This window comes from Panthera uncia, assembly GCF_023721935.1.
Source record: "Panthera uncia isolate 11264 chromosome B2 unlocalized genomic scaffold, Puncia_PCG_1.0 HiC_scaffold_24, whole genome shotgun sequence".
NCBI classification, from domain to species: Eukaryota; Metazoa; Chordata; class Mammalia; order Carnivora; family Felidae; genus Panthera; species Panthera uncia.
The window spans coordinates 90714707-90733605 of record NW_026057580.1 but is presented as its reverse complement, the minus strand read 5'-3'; the positions used below and the strand labels follow the sequence as shown (position 1 = coordinate 90733605).

Sequence of the window (18899 nt, the reverse complement as noted above, 5' to 3'; positions counted from 1 at the left end):
GATTCTAAAACTTTGAGTCCTTAAAACTAAAGAATATCTGGTTCCAAAGACTATAATTGAAAAAAATCCAATATAACATACAGTCGACCCTTGAACAACATGGGTTTGAACTGTGCAGGCTCATTTAAACAGATTTTTTTCGATAAGTACAGTACTGTAAATGTATTTTCTTTTCCTTGTGATTTCCTTGTAACATTTTCTTTTCTCTGTCTTTATTGTAATAAGAGTATATATATTCTTGCCAAATATGTGCAACATGTGAAATACGTGTTAATCGACTATTTATGTTATCATTAAGGCTTCTGGTCACCAATAGGGCATTAGTAAAGTTTTGGGGGGTCAGAGGTTAAACACAGGTTTGCAACTGCACAAGAGGTTGGCACCCCAACCCTGGCATTGTTCAAGAGGTAACTGTATTTGGCACTTGTTCTTGGGTTCATCTATATTAAAACATTGATTTATTTGTAACTGTGGGTCTCTGTGATGAGTTAATATTACTTGAGTCACCTCTAATTCTTAATTTAATTGAACCCTAGAATGACATTAACTTTGTAGTTCACTTTTGTGGCACAGAAGATTTCTTCTTTATACCATTGAGTTTTAGAACCCCTAAATAATTAAGACTCGTAGTTATTAAGAGCTATAACTGGTCACAGCCAATAAACATTTCAGATGTTAAGGCTGTATCCCTCCGTCAAACATTGTTGTCTTCCCATGTCCTCAGCCTAATTCAGCTTCTGTTCTTTCTTCCCACTTTTCCTTTCCCCCCACTTACTTTCTATTTTTCTCTTTACTCATTTCTTTCCTCTTATTTTTCTTTACTTGTTACTGCCTTTTTCCTACCTCTTATTTTTTTTTTTCCTTTTCAATTTCCATTTTATTGGCCAAAAAATGGGACCAAAATAGGCAATTTTTAAAAAATTTAATGTTTATTTTAGAGAGAGAGAGAGCAGGGGAACAGAGAGGGGACAGGGGATCTGAAGTGGGCTCTGCACTGACAGCAGGGAGCCCAACGTTGGGCTCCCTCTCAAGAACTGTGAGATCATGAAGATCTGAGCCCAAGTTGTATGCTCAACCTACTGAGCCACCCAAGTGCCCTCCAGAATAGGCAACTTTAGAATTTATGGTAGTTATTCATTGGATATGCAATTGATGATGCTTTGTGGTTCCCGTTACTACATTTTTAAAATGTTTGTTGCAGTGTGGTATACATATAGAAAAGTGTGCAGGTGTCGGGGACACTACTTAGTGAATTTTCACCAACTGAATGTGCCTATAAAATCACCATCCAAATCAAGAAACAACATCATTAGCACCCAGAAATCCCTTAAATACCCCTCCCGTTCATTGCCCTTCAGGAGTACACATCATCTTGACATGAAACACAGTTTATTTTTGTCAATTTTTCTACTTTAAATAGAATCAGAAATACCGTGCTCTTTGTGTCTGGCTTCTTTCACTCAAAATTATTTTTGTGAGATTTATACTGTTGTTGCCCGTAGTGGAGCTTCTTCATTATCAGTTCTGCTTTTGCACCGTATATGTATCCACTGGGTGAATGTACCACAGTAATTTACCTGTTGTACTGATGGACATTTGAGTTGTTTCTAGTTTTAGGTGAGTACAGATAAAGCTATAATATTCTAGTCACATCTTCTGTCTGGGGAGCATAGATACACATTTTTCTTGGCCATCTTCTTAGGAGAGAGTCACTGTGTCATAGATTGTGTATATTTTTCACTTTAATAAATATTTGCCATTTTCCAGAGCTGGTTTAGTATTGATGATACTAGCAATATTTGAGAGCTCCCAGTGCTTCACATCTTCACTAACATAGTGTCAGTATTTTAAAATTGTAGGCATTCTTAATATATAGTGATATTTCGTTTTTACTTTAAACTTTTGTAACTAGTGAGGTTGAACAACTTCTTCATGTTTATTGTCTACTTGGATTTCTTTATTTGTGAATTTGTTGAAGTCTTCTATGTGTGTTTTTTAAGAAATGGAATTGTCTGCCTTCTCTAATGTGAGAATATTTCATATAGCTAGATGACAGTCTTTTCTCAGATAGGAACACGTACGTACATACACACGTGCATAGTGCAGCTATCTTCCCACTCTGGCTTTTACTCTTCTATTACCGGTATTTTTTGAAAAGCAGAATTTGAAAATTTGATATAGCCCTATTTATCCACTTTGTTCCTTTGATGGCAAGTGCTTTCTGAGATTTGAGAAATATTTCCCAAGTCCTGAAGATGTTTTTGTATACATTATTTTCTGAAAGTTTTTTGTTTGCTTTTCGCATTTAGCTCTACAGTTCATCTGGAATTAATTTATTCTTGTGTGCGGTGAGAGGTGGTGGTTAAGACCCGTTTTTTTCCCGTGTGAATGTATAATTGACCTAGTACCATTTATGGAAGAGAGCATTTTTTCCCCCTGTATTGCAGTGTCACCTTTATCATCAATAACATGACTATGTGAATGGATCAGTTTCCATTCTGTTACATTAGACTGTTTGTACCAATACAACTATGACTTAATTACCGTACCTTTATGATAGATCTTGCTGTTTAGTTGTGTAATTACTCCAGTAGTTTTTTCTTCTTCAGCATTACCTGGGCTATTCTTGGCCCTTTGAATCCAGATGAATTTTAGAAGCAGCTTCTCAATTCTCCCTCTTTTTTCCCCCACACCCACCATTATTTTGATCCAGAATTGAAAGATATTTATAGTTTAACAACTTTCTAGATCGATTTGACATCTTTACCAAGTATTAATTCTTGCCACTTATGAAATTGGTATGCCCCTCCATTTATTTACATCTCCAGTTTATCTTGGTAATATTGTAAGTTTCGGGAGAGTCTGTCTTTAGATTTATTCCTAGGTATTTGATGTTTCTTAATGCTGTCATAAATGACATTGTTTTTTAAATTTTTTCTGTTTGTTTGCTGCTGGTTGTGTGTGTGTGTGTGTGTGTGTGTGTGTGCGCGCGCGCATGTATACATGCTTCTAAATCTATGTAGATAGAAATAGAATTGATTTTTTAAAAATTAGCATTGTATCCAGTGTTTCTGCTAAATTAATTTAATTACTTCTACGACTGTATCCATAGCTTATTTTGAATTTTCTACATACACAGTCAATATCTTCTGTTAATAATGATTATTTCATTGCACTTTTTTTAGTCCTTGTATCTTACTCCTTTTTCTTGCCTTGATACGCTGGCTAGGACTTCCATTATAGTGTTAAATAGTAAGTGAAAATACCAGGTACCCTTTTCTTGTTTATCAGCCTTGGGGAAAAGCTTCCGTTAATTAATTCACCACTGAGTGTGGTGTTTGCTGTAGGTTTTTTTGTAAATACCCTGTATCAAGTTTATGAGTTATCTTCTATTCTAACTGGCTAATAGTTTTTTAAAATCATGAATAGATAGGGGCGTTTGGGTGGCTCAGTTGGTTAAGCGTCCAACTTCGGCTCAGGTCATGATCTCGCGGTCCGTGAGTTCGAGCCCCGCATTGGGCTCTGCTGACAGCTCAGAGCCTGGAGCCTGTTTTGGATTCTGTGTCTCCCTCTCTCTCTGACCCTCCCCGGTTCATGCTCTGTCTCTGTCTGTCTCAAAAATAAATAAACATTTAAAAAAATTTTAAATCATGAATAGATACTGAATTTTATCAGGTGCTTTTTCTGTATCTCTCAACTTGATCATATAGATTTTCACCATTTTTTTCTATTAATGTGATTAATTGTTATTTGAATATTAAGTCATCTATGTGTTCCTGGAAGAGGTCCTCTTTCTCTACTTTTTAATCTGTTACTGGATTTGAATAACTGATACTTTGTTTAGGATTTTTGTATCTGGGGTCCTGAGAGAGAATGGTTTGTACTTTTCCTTTCTTGAAATACTGAGAGTTTTTGATACCAAGGTTTTGGTGATCTCAAAAATAGTTGGGAAATGTTTCATCTTTTTCACTTCTCTAGAAATATTTGTATTAATTGGTGTTTTTCCTTCCATAAATGTTTGGAGAATTTACTAATGAAGTCTTTTTGGTCAAGTTTTCTTTGTGGGAAGAATTTTACATCTGATGTAGTTTCTTTAATAAATATCACTCTTCATATTTTCTATTTCTTCTGTCAGGTTTGAGAGACTGTATTTCTTGAGAATTTTGTCTATTTAATCCAAATTTTCAAATTTTCTATGTCTACAGCGTCTGAAAGGGTGTCCCTTGATCTTGGTAATTCATTTTCTCGTGATATCTTAATAAGTCTCAGGATTTTCAAAGAATCACCCTTTAGCTTTGAATTTTATCTGTTGTACATTTGTGTACTATTTTGATTATTTTATTTGTATTAGTTTTTTCATTCTGCTTTAATTTGCTATTTATTTCTAGCTTTGTAAGATAGATTTTAATCAGATTTCAGTCTTTATGTGTATTTAAGACCTTAACTTTTCATCGAAGTATTACTTTAGTTGTATCCCACAAATTTTTGATGTATCTTCATTATCATTCAATAAAGACATTTTCTGATTTCCTTTTTAATTTCTCTTTCGATCGCCAGTTTTAGAAGTATATTGTCTAAGTCTCAGGCAGCAGGTTATCTTCTAGTTATCTTGTTTTCATTTCTATCTGCCATTGTTTTCAGAGGACAAACTGTGAGTGATTTCAATCTTTTGAACTTATTGAGGCTTTCTTTATGACCAGCTTAGAGTCAATTTGATAGATATTCCATGTGCACTTGAAAAGAATGTGAATTCTGATGCCATGGGGCGCAGTGTTCTATGTATGTCAGTTAGATTGGGCTTATTGTGTCCAGCTCATTTTCCTGATTTTTTTTGTCCTGCTTATTCTATCATTTGTTAAGTGTTAAAATTCACACTGTAATTTTGGGTTTTTCTTTTTCTTTTTATTTCTGTTTTTTTCTTTATATTTTTTGAAATTATGTTATTGAATTTATGCATGTTTAGTGTCATTATATCTTCCTGTCAGATTGATACTTGCACGTTGTCTTAATCGTTGAGGCTGCTGTAACGAAATATCATAGACTGGATGGCTTAAACAATGAAGTTATTTGCACATTTCTGGAGGCTGGGAAGTTCAAGATGAAGGCACCCACAAATTTGGTGTCTGGTGAGGACCCACTTCCTGGTTGTAGACTTTCATACATAGATGGCACTAATCCCATCCATGAGGGCTCCATGCTCATGACCTAATCACCTTCCAAACACTCCAACTCTTAGTACTGTCACATTGGAAGTTAGGATTTCAACATATGAATCTTGTGGGGACAGAACCATTCAGTCTATAAGAGCAATCATTATACAGTATCTTTTTTTATCTCTAATAATTTTTTTTTGCCTCAAGATCTACTTGTGTTTGAGTTTACATCATACAATTTTGCCCATCATCATTTCTCCATCATTACCCACAATACACTGCCAGGTGGTGCCAACTTGGTGAGGGAGGGGTAGCCTTCAGACCTATGCTTGGCCCATGGTCCCCAGGTCTAGATAGAGCTTGCCATTACTCTATTTCTCCTCCATGCCACCTCCTAGGTGTCCCACCTGTGCCTACTTTGCACCCCCCCCTTTGCTTGGGCTATAGTGTCTCTTCATTTCCTTTTTGCCTTCACTTCTTTTCTTCCCCCACCCCAGAACATGTGGGGTCACAGCCCCCAGCCTGTGAGCATCTTGGGAACAGACCTTCAATAAAAGTGAAGGCAATTAAAAAAAAAACAAAAAGCCCCTTGTTTGCAATCTTTCTGTGTCTTTATATTTATTATCTCATTGTTTGCTTCTTGTATGATATACCTGTTTTATGTTCCTTTTCCTCCTTGTCTTCTTTTGAATTGTTCAAGTTATTTTAAAAATTTTCTTCTAGGGGCGCCTGGGTGGCTCAGTTGGTTAAGCGTCCAGTTTTGGCTCAGGTCATAATCTCATGGTTCGTGGATTCGAGCCCTGTGTCAGACTCTGTGCTGACAGCTTAGAGCCTGAAGCCTGCTTCAGATTCTGTGTCACCCTCTCTCTCTGCCCATCCCCTGCTCATGCTCTGTCTCTCTGTCAAAAACAAACATAAAAAAAAATTAGAAAAATTTTTCTTCTTATATTAACTTGTTAATTCTATATTCTTTTACAGTTTGTTACCCTCAAGAACATGAAGTTTATTCTTATTATAGTCTAATACAAATTAATTCCCTAACAAAATATGCTCCCCCAATACTGCTAGAACATTAGAATAATTTAATTCCATCCTAATTTTGCCAGGTGTTTTTTTTCTGCATCTCTCTCTCCTGCCTCATAGGTTTCTTATCATGCATTTTAGTTCTGCATGTATTTTAAACTTCACAGCTAATATATTGACCATTTTGTACTGCTGATCTTTATATTCACCCCCAAATTTACTTTTTCTTTAATCTCCATTTTTCCATTTTTCATCTGCTTGAGGAGTTCAGTTTAGTATTTCCCTTAGTACAGGCCTCCTAATCTCCTCAAATTTTATTGTGTTAAAATTCCTTTACTTTACCTTCATTTTTTTTTGAGTTTATTTATTTATTTTGAGTGAGTGAGAGAGAGAGAGCATGTGCAAGTAGATGAGGGGCAGAGAGAGAAGGAGAGACAATCTCAAGCAGGCTCTGTGCGATCAGCACAGAGCCCAGTGCAGGGCTTGAACTCACAAACCATGAGATCATGACCTGAGCCGAGGTGAAGAGTCCAATGCCTAACTGACTGAGCCACCCAGACACCCCACTTTACCTTCATCTTTGAAGCCTATTTGCTAGTAGAGAATTTTAGGTTGCAGGTTTTGGGGTTTTTTTTAACACTTTAAAGAAATCATGCAGTTGTCTTCTGACTTCCATCATTTCTGTTTCCAGCAGCAGTCTTATTTACATCCCATTAGTGGGATTATTACTTTTTTTTCCCCTCTGACTCAGCTATTGATTTTCTTTTTCTATTTGATTTGAGTGTTTTATCACATTATACTTAAATATGGGTTTGTTGGAATTCACCCTGCTTAGAGTTTACTGGTAGATATTACTTAACAATTGTGGAAAATTCTTGGTCAGAATTTTTTAGAATATAGCTTCTTCACTATTCCCTCCTCTTTTTCTAGACTATAAATTTATGTATATAAATATAAGTGTATCTACATATTTCTTATGTTTTTCCTCATATTCTTTTTAAATTTTTTCCATTATGCTCCAGTTTGAATATTGATATAGCTCTTTCTTCTGTTTCACTAATCATGTCTTTCTTTGTATCCAGTATGCTGTTAAACACATCTGTATATCCAGTTCTTAATTTCAGATGCTTTATTTTTCAGCACCAGAATGCCTGTTGGTTTTCTTAACGCATTCCAGTTCTCTGTAGAAAGTTTCTGTTTTTTAAAAATGTTTTTAATGCTTATTTATTTTTGAGAGAGGGAGAGAGAGACAGAGCATGAGAAGGAGAGGGGCAGAGAGAGAGGGAGACACAGAATCCAAAGCAGGCTCTAGGCTCTGAGCTGTCAGCACAGAGCCTTACGTGGGGCTAGAACTCAGGAATCATGAGATTGTGACCTGAGCTGAAATAGGACACTTAACCAACTGAGCCACCCAGGTGCCCCAGGAAGTTTCCATTTTAACCCATCTTTCCCTTTATTTTCTTGAGCATATTAATCATAGTTATTTAAAGCTTTTGTGTGCTAACTCCAGTCTGGATCATCTGTGGGTCAGCTTCTGTTTTCTGTCTTTTCTCTTGGTTGTTGGTTATATAGTCTTGCCTCTTTTATGTCTAGTAACTTTTTATTATATGCTGGATATTGTGTGTGGAATACTAGAGGCTCCAGCTGATTTTATCTCCTATTAGAGTTTTCTCTTTACTCTCTTAGGCAGATAGGGTTGAAAACTGATTTTAATCCATCAGAAATTGAGCTAGGTCAACACTGGGTTTTAGTTTTGGTAGACTGTATTTTTGATTTGCCCCATTCCTCGGATGTGGCCTTCCAGGAGTTTTGAACTGAGAATCTGACAAATACTTATCTCCTCAGCCTGAAAGACTGTGGGAGGTTCAGTTTTGCCCTTCTGAGGTTTTCAGCCTAGTCCTTTAGCCTTCCACCCCATGCAGCTTCAAAATTTAGCAGATACCTTGAGGGGGAGACTGGCCATGTGAGGCCCCTCAAGTCTTCAGTTTTGTTACTCCGGCCCCACGTGAATACCAGAATTTCTGCTGGCTTCTCTGTGCCCCCAGTCGGGGCCTTCTTCCAGGGGCCATGCCTGGATTCTCAACCTCTAGCTGCACCCAGAATTGGTAAGTGACCCCAGGTGAAAAGTGGCTATAGGTGGAAAATGACCATTCCCTCTAGGGCTTTATTTTGCCTGTTTTGTTTCAGGCCTCTTCCTCTGGTGGGTCATTGTTTCCTAGTACCACAAGACTGGGGAGATTTCGCTACCTCTTCAGTCTCTCAGTTCAGTTTTGCAGGGAAAAATTAGCCATGTGTTTGAGGCTCTTCAAATCTCCAGTATGATGGCTATAGCCCCATCAACCACTAAAAGTTTACTGCTACTCTTTTTCCCAGTGGTGACCTTTTGCGGGGCTAAACCCTGATCCTCAGCATACACCCTGAATCAACAAATGTCCCCAGAGACTAAAAGAGCTGTCAGTCCATCAGCTTATCACTGAATGATTCTCCTTCTCTGGAATTTTAGTCCATCTGCTATACATTGTCTCTGTACTGTTCTGATGCTTTTAAAAATAAGGTTTTTGTAATTCATTTGACTTTTTCAAGTTGCTGATGCCAGAAGCATTGACCTGCTTACCTCCTACCCAGAAGAAGAAATTACAGTTATAAGTTAATTGAGTGATACATATTCTACTTAGAAAATACCTAAATAAAATCACTTTTTTGCCTTTAGTTCTCATTATTTTCTTTTTGTGTTCTTGGTTCTTGTTAGGGAAAAAAAAAGAAAGATTCCTCACCCTATTTTAATGCATTCGTAAACATAATATTTTATCTTAGAGTGTAATCTGCTATCGTCTGGCTTTTTCTTTATTTTCCTTTGAAGTTACTTTGTTACAAAGACAAATAATCATGGATTGTAAAGATTAGGTTGCTATATTGTTGCTATATTGTTATGGGAACAATTAATTATAATGTAGATTTTCTTTCATGTATGTAGTTTCAGATGATAAAGAAGACACAGGTGGTGATGGTGTTCATGAAGTTACAAGCCGAGATAGTCCTGTCTATCCCAAATGTTTGCTTGATGATGATCTTGTCCTGGGAGTTTACATTCACCGAACTGATCGACTTAAATCTGATTTTATGATTTCTCACCCAATGGTAAAAATTCATGTGATTGATGAGCATACTGGTCAATATGTCAAGAAAGATGATAGGTAATGTTTTTAATTGCACAGCCAACCCTTGAATTTGAAACTGTCTGCAGTAGAAGTCCTATTTTCTATCATTAGAGATAAAGATTTGCATTAGAGAAGAGTTTACTAGTTGTCGGTGTTCATCAACCATTGATACTGATCAGTATGTTTTATAGAAGAAATGGAGAACATATGTTAATTCAGTGATTATTTTTAAAAATTTTTTGTAACATTTATTTTTGGGAGACACAGCGTGAGCTAGGGAGGGGCAGAGAGAGAGACACACACACACAGAATCCGAAGTGGGCTCCAGGCTCTGGGGTGTCAGCACAAGAGCCCATTGTGGGGCTCGAAATCACAAACTGCAAGATCATGACCTGAGTCAAAGTCAGATGCCCAACTGACTGAGCCAGCCAGGTGCCCCCAGGGATTGATTTTAAGTCGAGGGGAGTTGAGAGAGCTTCTCCCAAACTTCATGACTAATTTATGGCATGTAACTTGCAGTGTAAATCATTGCATGTTGCACTATAAGTGCTTTAATTGTCTAACTTCATGTTTTTCTTTTGAAGATAGTATGTTACCTGGGCCTCATATGAGGGAAATGAATCTTGAATTTAATCTTTTTTCTAATATTACTTCTGTAGCTCATACCTGCTTGAAGCTTACAAATGAAAAGCACAGTAAAATAAATGATTATACTAGAATTCAAAAAAAGTCATTTGGTTTGAAAAATGACAGGGATGAGAAACATGAAGATTATCAAAAAAGTCACTTATTCACTTGTCTTAGGGCATACAAAAAAAATATGACATACCTCAAAAGGTTTGCAATCCTGTTGTACTCATTTTCTTATTTAAATGTAGTGTACTATTTTATCATAGACTCATTTAAGATTCTAAAGGAGTTACTTTATTGTAGCTCTGTATGCCGAACTCTTGCTTTATATTTCTGTAATAAAATGATTCACTGAAACCAATGAATAGCATATAAATACAAGATGATAGTAGGATACTACCACTTGTAAGTCTCATAAAATTTGTAATTTTCTCAGTGGACAACCAAAATAATTTTTCATCATATATCACGACTATTTGTTATTTCTTTACCTCAAGCACTATATTTTTTTCTCTTCTCAAAATAATCTTAATTGTGTTATTGGACGTATCTGTTTTTGAACAGTGAACGGCCTGTTTCATCTTACTGTGAAAAAGAGAATGTGGATTACATTCTTCCTATTATGACCCAGCCATTTGATTTCAAACAGTTAAAATCAAGACTTCCAGAATGGGAAGAACAAATTATATTTCATGAAAACTTCCCCTATTTGCTTCGAGATTCTGATGAGAGCCCTAAAGTCATCTTGTTTTTTGAGGTATGATTGAATAGAGTGATTTAAACTATGTTTGGTTATTAATATTTTAATTGCATAAATATAAGCTGTTGTTTTTAGTAGTTTAATAATGCAACAAAGTAGTGTGAGGATTGAATCCCCAGGATTTAGTGTTTGTAATATGCTATGGAGATAACAAGTGAGAAATTCAAGTAATAGCAAGTTTCCTGAGCATTTACTAGTGCAAGTAATTAGCCATTTGATTCACTCTATTATTTAATTCTTACAGCAACACCATGACTGTAAACTGAGGTGATGAATGTAATCTGTATCTATATAGTCCTCTTTCTTAATCCGTTTTATAAAATGTAAACTCATTTAACCATATCGGACTCTCTAAGAGTTTATACACTATCAAGGGCAATAAAGAGGAATAGAGATCGCTTAGCTAAGACAGTGTAATATATAACTAAGAGGAAGTAGAACAACTTCGATGTGGAGGGTTAGTGCAGAGTCAGAGCAGTCAGGGCAAGTTTTATGGAATAGATGGCCTTTGAGTTGACTTGTTATTCTGATTTTTTTCCAGCAAAGAAATCAAGGTTCAGAGTGTAAAGGAAATATTTCCCCAAAGTTACTCCAATTTTAGGTGTAGGTAATTTGTTTTTGAAGGTGATTTAAACCTGAAATACACATTTCTCTTCTTCATGTCATCTCTCCATAAGCCCAGGGAAGTGGAGAAACCTCTCTTCCCATTTAAGCAAGATGCAGAATTTTAGCAGTGGAGCAGCAAGATGTGACGAGCACCAATGACTGATTTTGTGGAATTACATGTTTTTCTGATCTTTAACTTTCATATGATCTATATATGTTTATTATATAAACACTATTTACGTTCTGTGATTATGTTGTGTGATGTACACAAAGTTGTGATTTTTTTAAAAAGTGATGTAACTTGTATGTCAAGGAACTTTTTCTTTGTCATAGAAATTTGTCATTTGTTATAATGCTCACTCACATTTATTTTAGTAAGATTAGTAGATTTAAGAAAGATTGTTGGATTATGACATTTTTTGTTGCTTCTTAAGTTTTAACATAATGTTATTGTCAAAACTACTTTTTGACTTCAGCTTTTTAAGGGTTTATTGAGGACAATTTGGTATCTATTAGAAGTCTTTAAAATCATTTTTTAAGCAATCTGTAAAGACTTGTTATCTCAGCTGAGCTCTTGAAAAGTACCAGGTAGTTCTAAGTGATCATCTCTGACAAGTACCTAGAGCACGGATAGTGTCTGTGGCAGCTTGGGTCCACATCCATGAGTCTGAACATCCAGACAGAATGGAGATATGAAAGAAATCCTCTTGAGAGCCTAATGACAACACGTATCCAAAGAGAAAAATCCCCAACTTCAGGAAAGTGATCCAAGGAAGGACCCAGAGATCAGATCTCAGGTTTTTTAAACAATCTTTTGAAGTTGCTCTCAGACATTAATCAATCAATCAATCAATCAAAGCCTAAGAATTCTGTGCTTGGTGTATTTGTGCCTAGACTATATTTGAGATACTTAATATTTGGTCTTGGATGTGAAATAATTCTTAATAAATGATTTATTAATAAAAGATAAAAGTGGTCAAAAAAATGGACCCTCACTGACAGAATGAGTTAACTTAAAGGTGAATGAAATGAGATAAGAAATGCTTCTCTTCCATGTGAAGAAAACATCTGTGAAGTATACTAATTATTCTTTTAATTTCAATAATATTTTACTAGAAAATACTAAATTTCATGTAGGCTAGTATTCTCTGAAGTAATTTTTTGTACCTATTTACAGATTCTTGATTTCTTAAGCATGGATGAAATTAAGAATAACTCTGAAATTCAAAGTCAAGAATGTGGCTTTCGGAAAATTGCCTGGGCATTTCTCAAGGTATGTTTTTCACCCATTTTAAATGCTTTAAAAATCATCTTCAAATCTGATTGGCTACATTTCCCCAAGTCACTTTGCTTTCATATAGGGAGTTGTGATGTGAGGCAAGATTGCAGTGGAGAAGAATTATTAATTCAAGCTTAGAGCATACTCATTCAGGTTCTTAAATATTCATTGAGCATGTAGTATGTGCCAGATACACTATTTGGTTCTGAGTATGTAGTATTGAAAAAGATACTGTCTGTGTGCCAGCAACTTTTCTAGTCAGTGAAAAAGAAGATAAACTCTTTGGCCTTGTAGATTTCATTTTCTAGCAAGAAAAGGAGATATAAAATAATTGATTATACAATTTATCATTCCTTGCAATTTTTGTAAATACTGTGTGGAGGTCACAGAAAGATTTCCTAAAGAAGAGAGGTTGAACCTGAGTATTAGCTAGATGGTGGCAGTGGGAGAGAGAGTTGTAGGTAGGTAGAAGGTACCATATATGCAGTGACCCTGATGTTGGGAGGAGCGGGATGTACTCAGATAACCAAAAGGCCGCTAATTTTGGAGGACAGAGACTGAGGGTGGAAATGGTGTCTGAAAAGATTGCTGACGTAGACAGAGTCTTGACTATGCAAGGTCTTTGAAGCCATTATAGGAACAGAAAGCCATTGTGGAATTCTAAAGAGCAATGGGAAGCCATTATAGGATTTTAAACAAAGGGGTAAAATAATTTGATTTATGTTTTCGAAAGATTACTTTGCTTGGTGGAGGATGATTTGAGAGGGTGCAGATATATGTACTGGAAGATTAAGGTTAAAAATTGTTAACAGTAATCTAGGTAGGAAATGATGGTGTCTTTTGAGTGTTTCAGCAGACATAAAAGACATGGATAGGTTGGTTTTTACAAAAGGGGAATTTTATAATTTTATATTTTATGTAATTTATATATATTATATATAAATTCATGTAAATTTATATATTATATATAAGTCATAATTTATATAATTTGTAATTATAAGGTTAATTCTTTTATTCCTGGTATCCTCTATTTCTGACTTCAAATATAAATGAGTTACAAAACATCTTGAAATTAACCTATTTTGTACACTTTATAAAACTTTTCCATTTTTGCATCCATCCATTCAATAAAGCTTTAAGTGTCTGTGAAATGCCAGGCACTCTGCTGAATACAGAGCATTCATAGATAAATTAGACATTTGTCTCAGTTGGTTAAGTGTCCGCCTTCAGCTCAGGTCATGTCACAGTTTGTGGGTTTGAGCCCCACATCAGGCTCCGTGCTGACAGCTCAGAGCTGGAGCCTACTTGAGATTCCGTGTCTCCCTGTCTCTCTGTCCCTCCCCTGCTTGTGCTCTGTCTCTTGGTCTCTCAGCAATAAATAAATGTTAAAAAAAATTTTTTTAAAAACCATATTACTTATGTGATTATGTGCTATAGAGTGGATGGTGTGAAAACCCAGGTAAGGCACTGAATCCTCATTGGGGGTTATAGAGGGTCTTTAGAAGAGGTATAGTCTGACTGCCTGCTATAAGGCAGCCAGATTGGCTGTGGGAGGAAGTTATTCTAAAGTGGACTTAGGGGGCGCCTGGGTGGCGCAGTCGGTTAAGCGTCCGACTTCAGCCAGGTCACGATCTCGCGGTCCGTGAGTTCGAGCCCCGCGTCAGGCTCTGGGCTGATGGCTCGGAGCCTGGAGCCTGTTTCCGATTCTGTGTCTCCCTCTCTCTCTGCCCCTCCCCCATTCATGCTCTGTCTCTCTCTGTCCCAAAAATAAATAAAAAAAACGTTGAAAAAAAAAAAAATTTTAAAGTGGACTTAGGAATCAGTTGGTCCAATGCACCTTCTAAAATCACCCTTTTGTAACGTGTTAAAATTTTTTTATATCCCTCCCCCCGCCAAACTGATTTAGAGCGAAAAATAATGCAAAAGCCAAAACAAATAAAAAAAAGGTTACTTTCACATAGTAAATACTGTCATTGTGTGGTCTTACTAGAAAGTACTTTCGTTCCTTTTATGCTAATTTTTGTGCAGAACTACAGTATTTACTACGAACTGCACTTGGGAAACAATAATGTCTCATAGCCTTTTCCCTTTAAATGTCACATAGGTTTTTATTTATCCATTTTATGCCATTGGCAGAAATGGCAAATCAGGAATTCTCTCCTCTCCACCCCCTATAAAGGGTAAAGTATTCTATGTATTTCCTGTATTATAACACTTATGTATTCCCTTCATTAGATTGTAAGTTTTTCAAAATCACCAGGAACTTCTTTTTGGCAAATTTGTTGAATATGCTTTAGTCCTTATTTTACCATATCTCTTTGCATTTGACATACTACTCTCTTGAAAATCTCTCTTGCATAATTACCACTAGCTCCCAGCCTATTAGTGGTACACAGAAAGTGTATGGTGAATGTCTATTGAGAAAATGAACAAATGTATGGAAACAGTGACTAGGAAAAATCCATCTTTGAAAGTAGCATGGATTAAGTTAAAATTTAAATGTGTTAATACCTATACCATTGGGTCCAGGAATGTCCTAGGATATTGTAAAGTTATATAGGGGTTCAAATAAACCCAAAGGACCCTTATCCAGATACAGATTCTCAGTTAAGGGTACTTTCAATTCATTTAGCACATATATATTACCATTCTTTTAAATTTAATAAAGCTTTATTTATCCAAGTTCTACTAATAGCAGGATGTTGGCTGGATTGTAGTCATTTACTCATGCTAATCATCATACTAGTGTAAACTAGATTGCCTGGTGGGTATTAAAACAACCTATAGGAAAGTTTGATTTAGAATCTGGGGAATAATATCTCCTTAAAATATTATTCCCTTATGATAAGCTTAAGACAGGAGTAGGATTTATGAAGGGAGTCTTGAGAGCTTACTATTTAATTACTGAACAACTCTATCACTCTATTGAAACTGTTGTTTACCCCTATATATCATAACATCAACTCTCAGCTTACGACCTCCATTGACTTTACATTCTTCCCTAGAAGGCTAGGGATGAGATAGGCTATATTTTTGTCAGCTCTGTTTCTTTATTGATGCTTCATTCCTGAACAGACTACAATCTGGATTTTGTTTCAGCTATGCAAACATCTCCAAATGAATCAGTGACTTCTATTTGCCACTTTATTGAGTGAACACTTTAGGTTTTTTTTTAATCACACCTATGTGTGTTTGATCCATCACTCTCTCGAACCTCTGTTTTCTTGGTTTCCTTCATTTTCCCTGTACTCATCCTTCAGTTTCTGGCATGGTCTTCCACTTACCTCTTTAATGTCACTCCTACTCATAGTTTCAGCTTTGATCTGCCTTTCTTAGACCCACTTTTCCTGCTTCTGCCTCACATTTCAGACATTTCAACTTGGATGACCCATAAATATCTAGACTCCTATAGTCTGAACATTCTACCTATATTCTTTACCCCTTCTGTATCTGCTACTTCAGTTGATAGTGTTGCCATCAGCCCAGTCTCCCACGTTTACAGCCTTAGAGCCGCACTGTTCATTTTGGTAGCCACAAATCACGTGTGGCTATTAGAATTCAAATTAATTAATTAAAATGAAATATAATTAAAAATTGAGTTCCACAGTTGTGCTAGCCACACTTCAAGTGCTTGATAGCCATAGATGACTAGTGTATGTTGTATTGAGGACCACAAATGTAGAATAGTCCTATCATCACAGAAAGTTCTGTTGGACAGCACTACCTTTGAGTTTTTCTTGAATCTTCCCTTTTTCTCCTTTCCAAGTTGCAGCAGTCAGGAACAGCTACTCAGTATATTCCCTGCACCCAGTCCCTGTTCTCTTAGTTTGTCACCTTCATGTTCTGTCTGAACTGCTGCAAAAGCTCCAAACTGTTTCTACTCCTAATTTGTAGAGGACACAACGGCTAACAAAGACATTTTCTGGGGCGCCTGAGTGGCTCAATTGGTTCAGCGTCTGACTCTTGATTTTGGCTCAGGTCATGATCTCAGGGTTCATGAGATTGAGCCCTGTGTTGGGCTCTGCGCTGGCAGTGTGGAGCCTGCATGGGATTCTCTCCCCTGCTCAGGTTCTCTCTCTCTGTCTCTCTCTCTCTCTCTCAAAATAAACAAACTTAAAAAAAAAAAAAGAAAACAGACATCTTCAACTTAGAGTCATGGTCTGGTAAAAGAGGACCTATTTTGAGTTGGTAAGATTTTTATTTTTCTCATAAGCATCTCCATTTACTTAAGTATAAGTTGTTTTAATAAGTTTTTTTATTGAATAAACTTTTTTTTTTTTTAATTTTTTTTTTTCAACGTTTTTTTAAATTTATTTTTGGGACAGAGAGAGACAGAGCATGAACGGGGGAGGGGCAGAGAGAGAGGGAGACATAGAATCGGAAACAGGCTCCAGGCTCCGAGCCATCAGCCCAGAGCCTGACGCGGGGCTCGAACTCACGCACCGCGAGATCATGACCTGGCTGAAGTCGGACGCTTAACCAACTGCGCCACCCAGGCGCCCCTTGAATAAACTTTTTTAAGAAGGTAGATTAAAATATTTTTTAATGTAATGAATGCCTTTATGTTAATTACTCTTTGAAAATGATTTTGACTTTTTGAAAATTAAAACATTAAAATGTTCCCATTAAAAAACTGATACAAACAAATGGAAAATTTGTTTCTGTGTTTAAATAATACACATTTTAATTTTATCATTGTTATTACAAACAAAGGTGTTTTGATCACCTCCTTTGTGCAAAGTAACATCTGGCACAGTAATGTAAGTGCTTTACCAACAGCCTGAATTTGTACATGCCAGATGGCTATCAAGAAAATATGTAAAAAGTTGTTTGGGTTACCTTTTGCTGAGATGATCTGGAATTGTGTTTAACCAATTCAGTATTCTTTGCTTTATATCTCTAAGGAATTTTATCATGCCATATTAATCTTTTTTTTTTTCTTCAATGAGTTTTTGACTTGTACTATTGCTTTACTGGATATATTTATTTTCAGTAAAAGTAATATTTTATATGAATTTTTATTTTAAGCTTCTCGGAGCCAATGGAAATGTAAACATCAATTCAAAACTTCGTTTGCAGCTGTATTACCCACCTACTAAGCCTCGATACCAATTAAATGTTGTTGAGGTTTTTGAATGGTGGTCAAAACACCCAAGAAATTGGTACCCATCAACATTGTACGTAACTGTAAGAGGACTGAAAGTTCCAGAATGTGTAAGTTAATAGCACATATAAATATATGTTCTCCATTGTTGAAATTAAATGGTAACATTTTCCATTTCTAGAAAGATAAGGTCTCTAAAATTATTTTAATTGATTTCTGGAATATAAAAGTACTTTCAACAGCTATGTATTAAGCCTATGCTAGCTTATATTTTAAAAGATACTTAAATGGCAGTGCCTGGGTGGCTCAGTCAGTTGAGCATGCAACACTTGATTTTGGCTGAAGTCATGATCTCAGGGTCATAGGATCAAACCCCACATTGGGCTCTGTGTTGGGTATGGAACCTGCTTAAGATCCTCTCTCTTCCTCTAGACCTCTCCCTCTTCCCCCTCCCCAGTTTGTGTGCCCTCTCTTGCTCTCTCTCTCTCTCAAAAAAAAAAAAAAAAAAAAAAAAAGACACTTAAACGAATTTTTTAGTACTAAATAAAAGTTTCAGTGTTAGGAGAATTTTTAAAAATAATACTCGTTTTTAAAAATTAAACATAAAAAATGATATGAAGTAGGAGTTGACCAATATTTTCTGTAAAGGACCAAATAGTTAATATTTTAGACTTTGTAGGTCATATAGTTTTTGTTGGAACTACTTTGTCTTTGTAGCGTAAAAGTAGGTACATAACACATATGTAGGCAATGCTAACAGATGGGTATGGATATGTTCCAGTAAAACTTTATTGACAAAAACAGCAAGCTAGATTTGGTCCAGGCATTTGCAGTACCATGATTTATAGGCAAACTTTTCACGATATTATTCAAATAATCAGTAAATGTTTCTGCTGCTGTTTTCCATAGATTAAAACTATGAATGACTTTAGCAAAGAATTGGCTCTAAAACAAAATTTTTGTTTTTGTCTTATTTGCAATGAGACATTTCAGAACAGTTGGATATTTTGTAATTGATATTGTAAGTTGTGACCACAGGGTTGGTTTGCATTGATTTGAATGGAGTTAAGTCTCTTCTTAAGAAAAGCACAATTTAAAAACTTTAGGTCTTTAGGGTATCAGTTTTGCCATATTAAGGGGAGAGATACCATTGTATATCAGAGCTGTGAAATAACATCTGGTAGGT

The 18899-nt window shown here is 35.9% G+C and overlaps 1 protein-coding gene across 9 annotated transcripts in view; it reads left to right on the top strand.

Annotated features, from left to right (window-relative positions):
* Window positions 1-18899, top strand: part of AHI1 (Abelson helper integration site 1) — a 222134-nt gene that overhangs the window by 17135 nt on the left and 186100 nt on the right. For all 9 annotated transcript variants that reach the window (XR_007462863.1, XM_049654404.1, XM_049654402.1 and 6 more), the window contains 4 exons: window positions 9151-9370; window positions 10529-10721; window positions 12508-12603; window positions 17638-17823. Coding sequence is in view for 8 of the 9 variants with exons in the window: in XM_049654404.1 (XP_049510361.1) it covers window positions 9151-9370; window positions 10529-10721; window positions 12508-12603; window positions 17638-17823 (695 nt within the window). In the remaining variant the exon portion in view is untranslated. The remainder of the gene's footprint in view (window positions 1-9150; window positions 9371-10528; window positions 10722-12507; window positions 12604-17637; window positions 17824-18899) is intronic.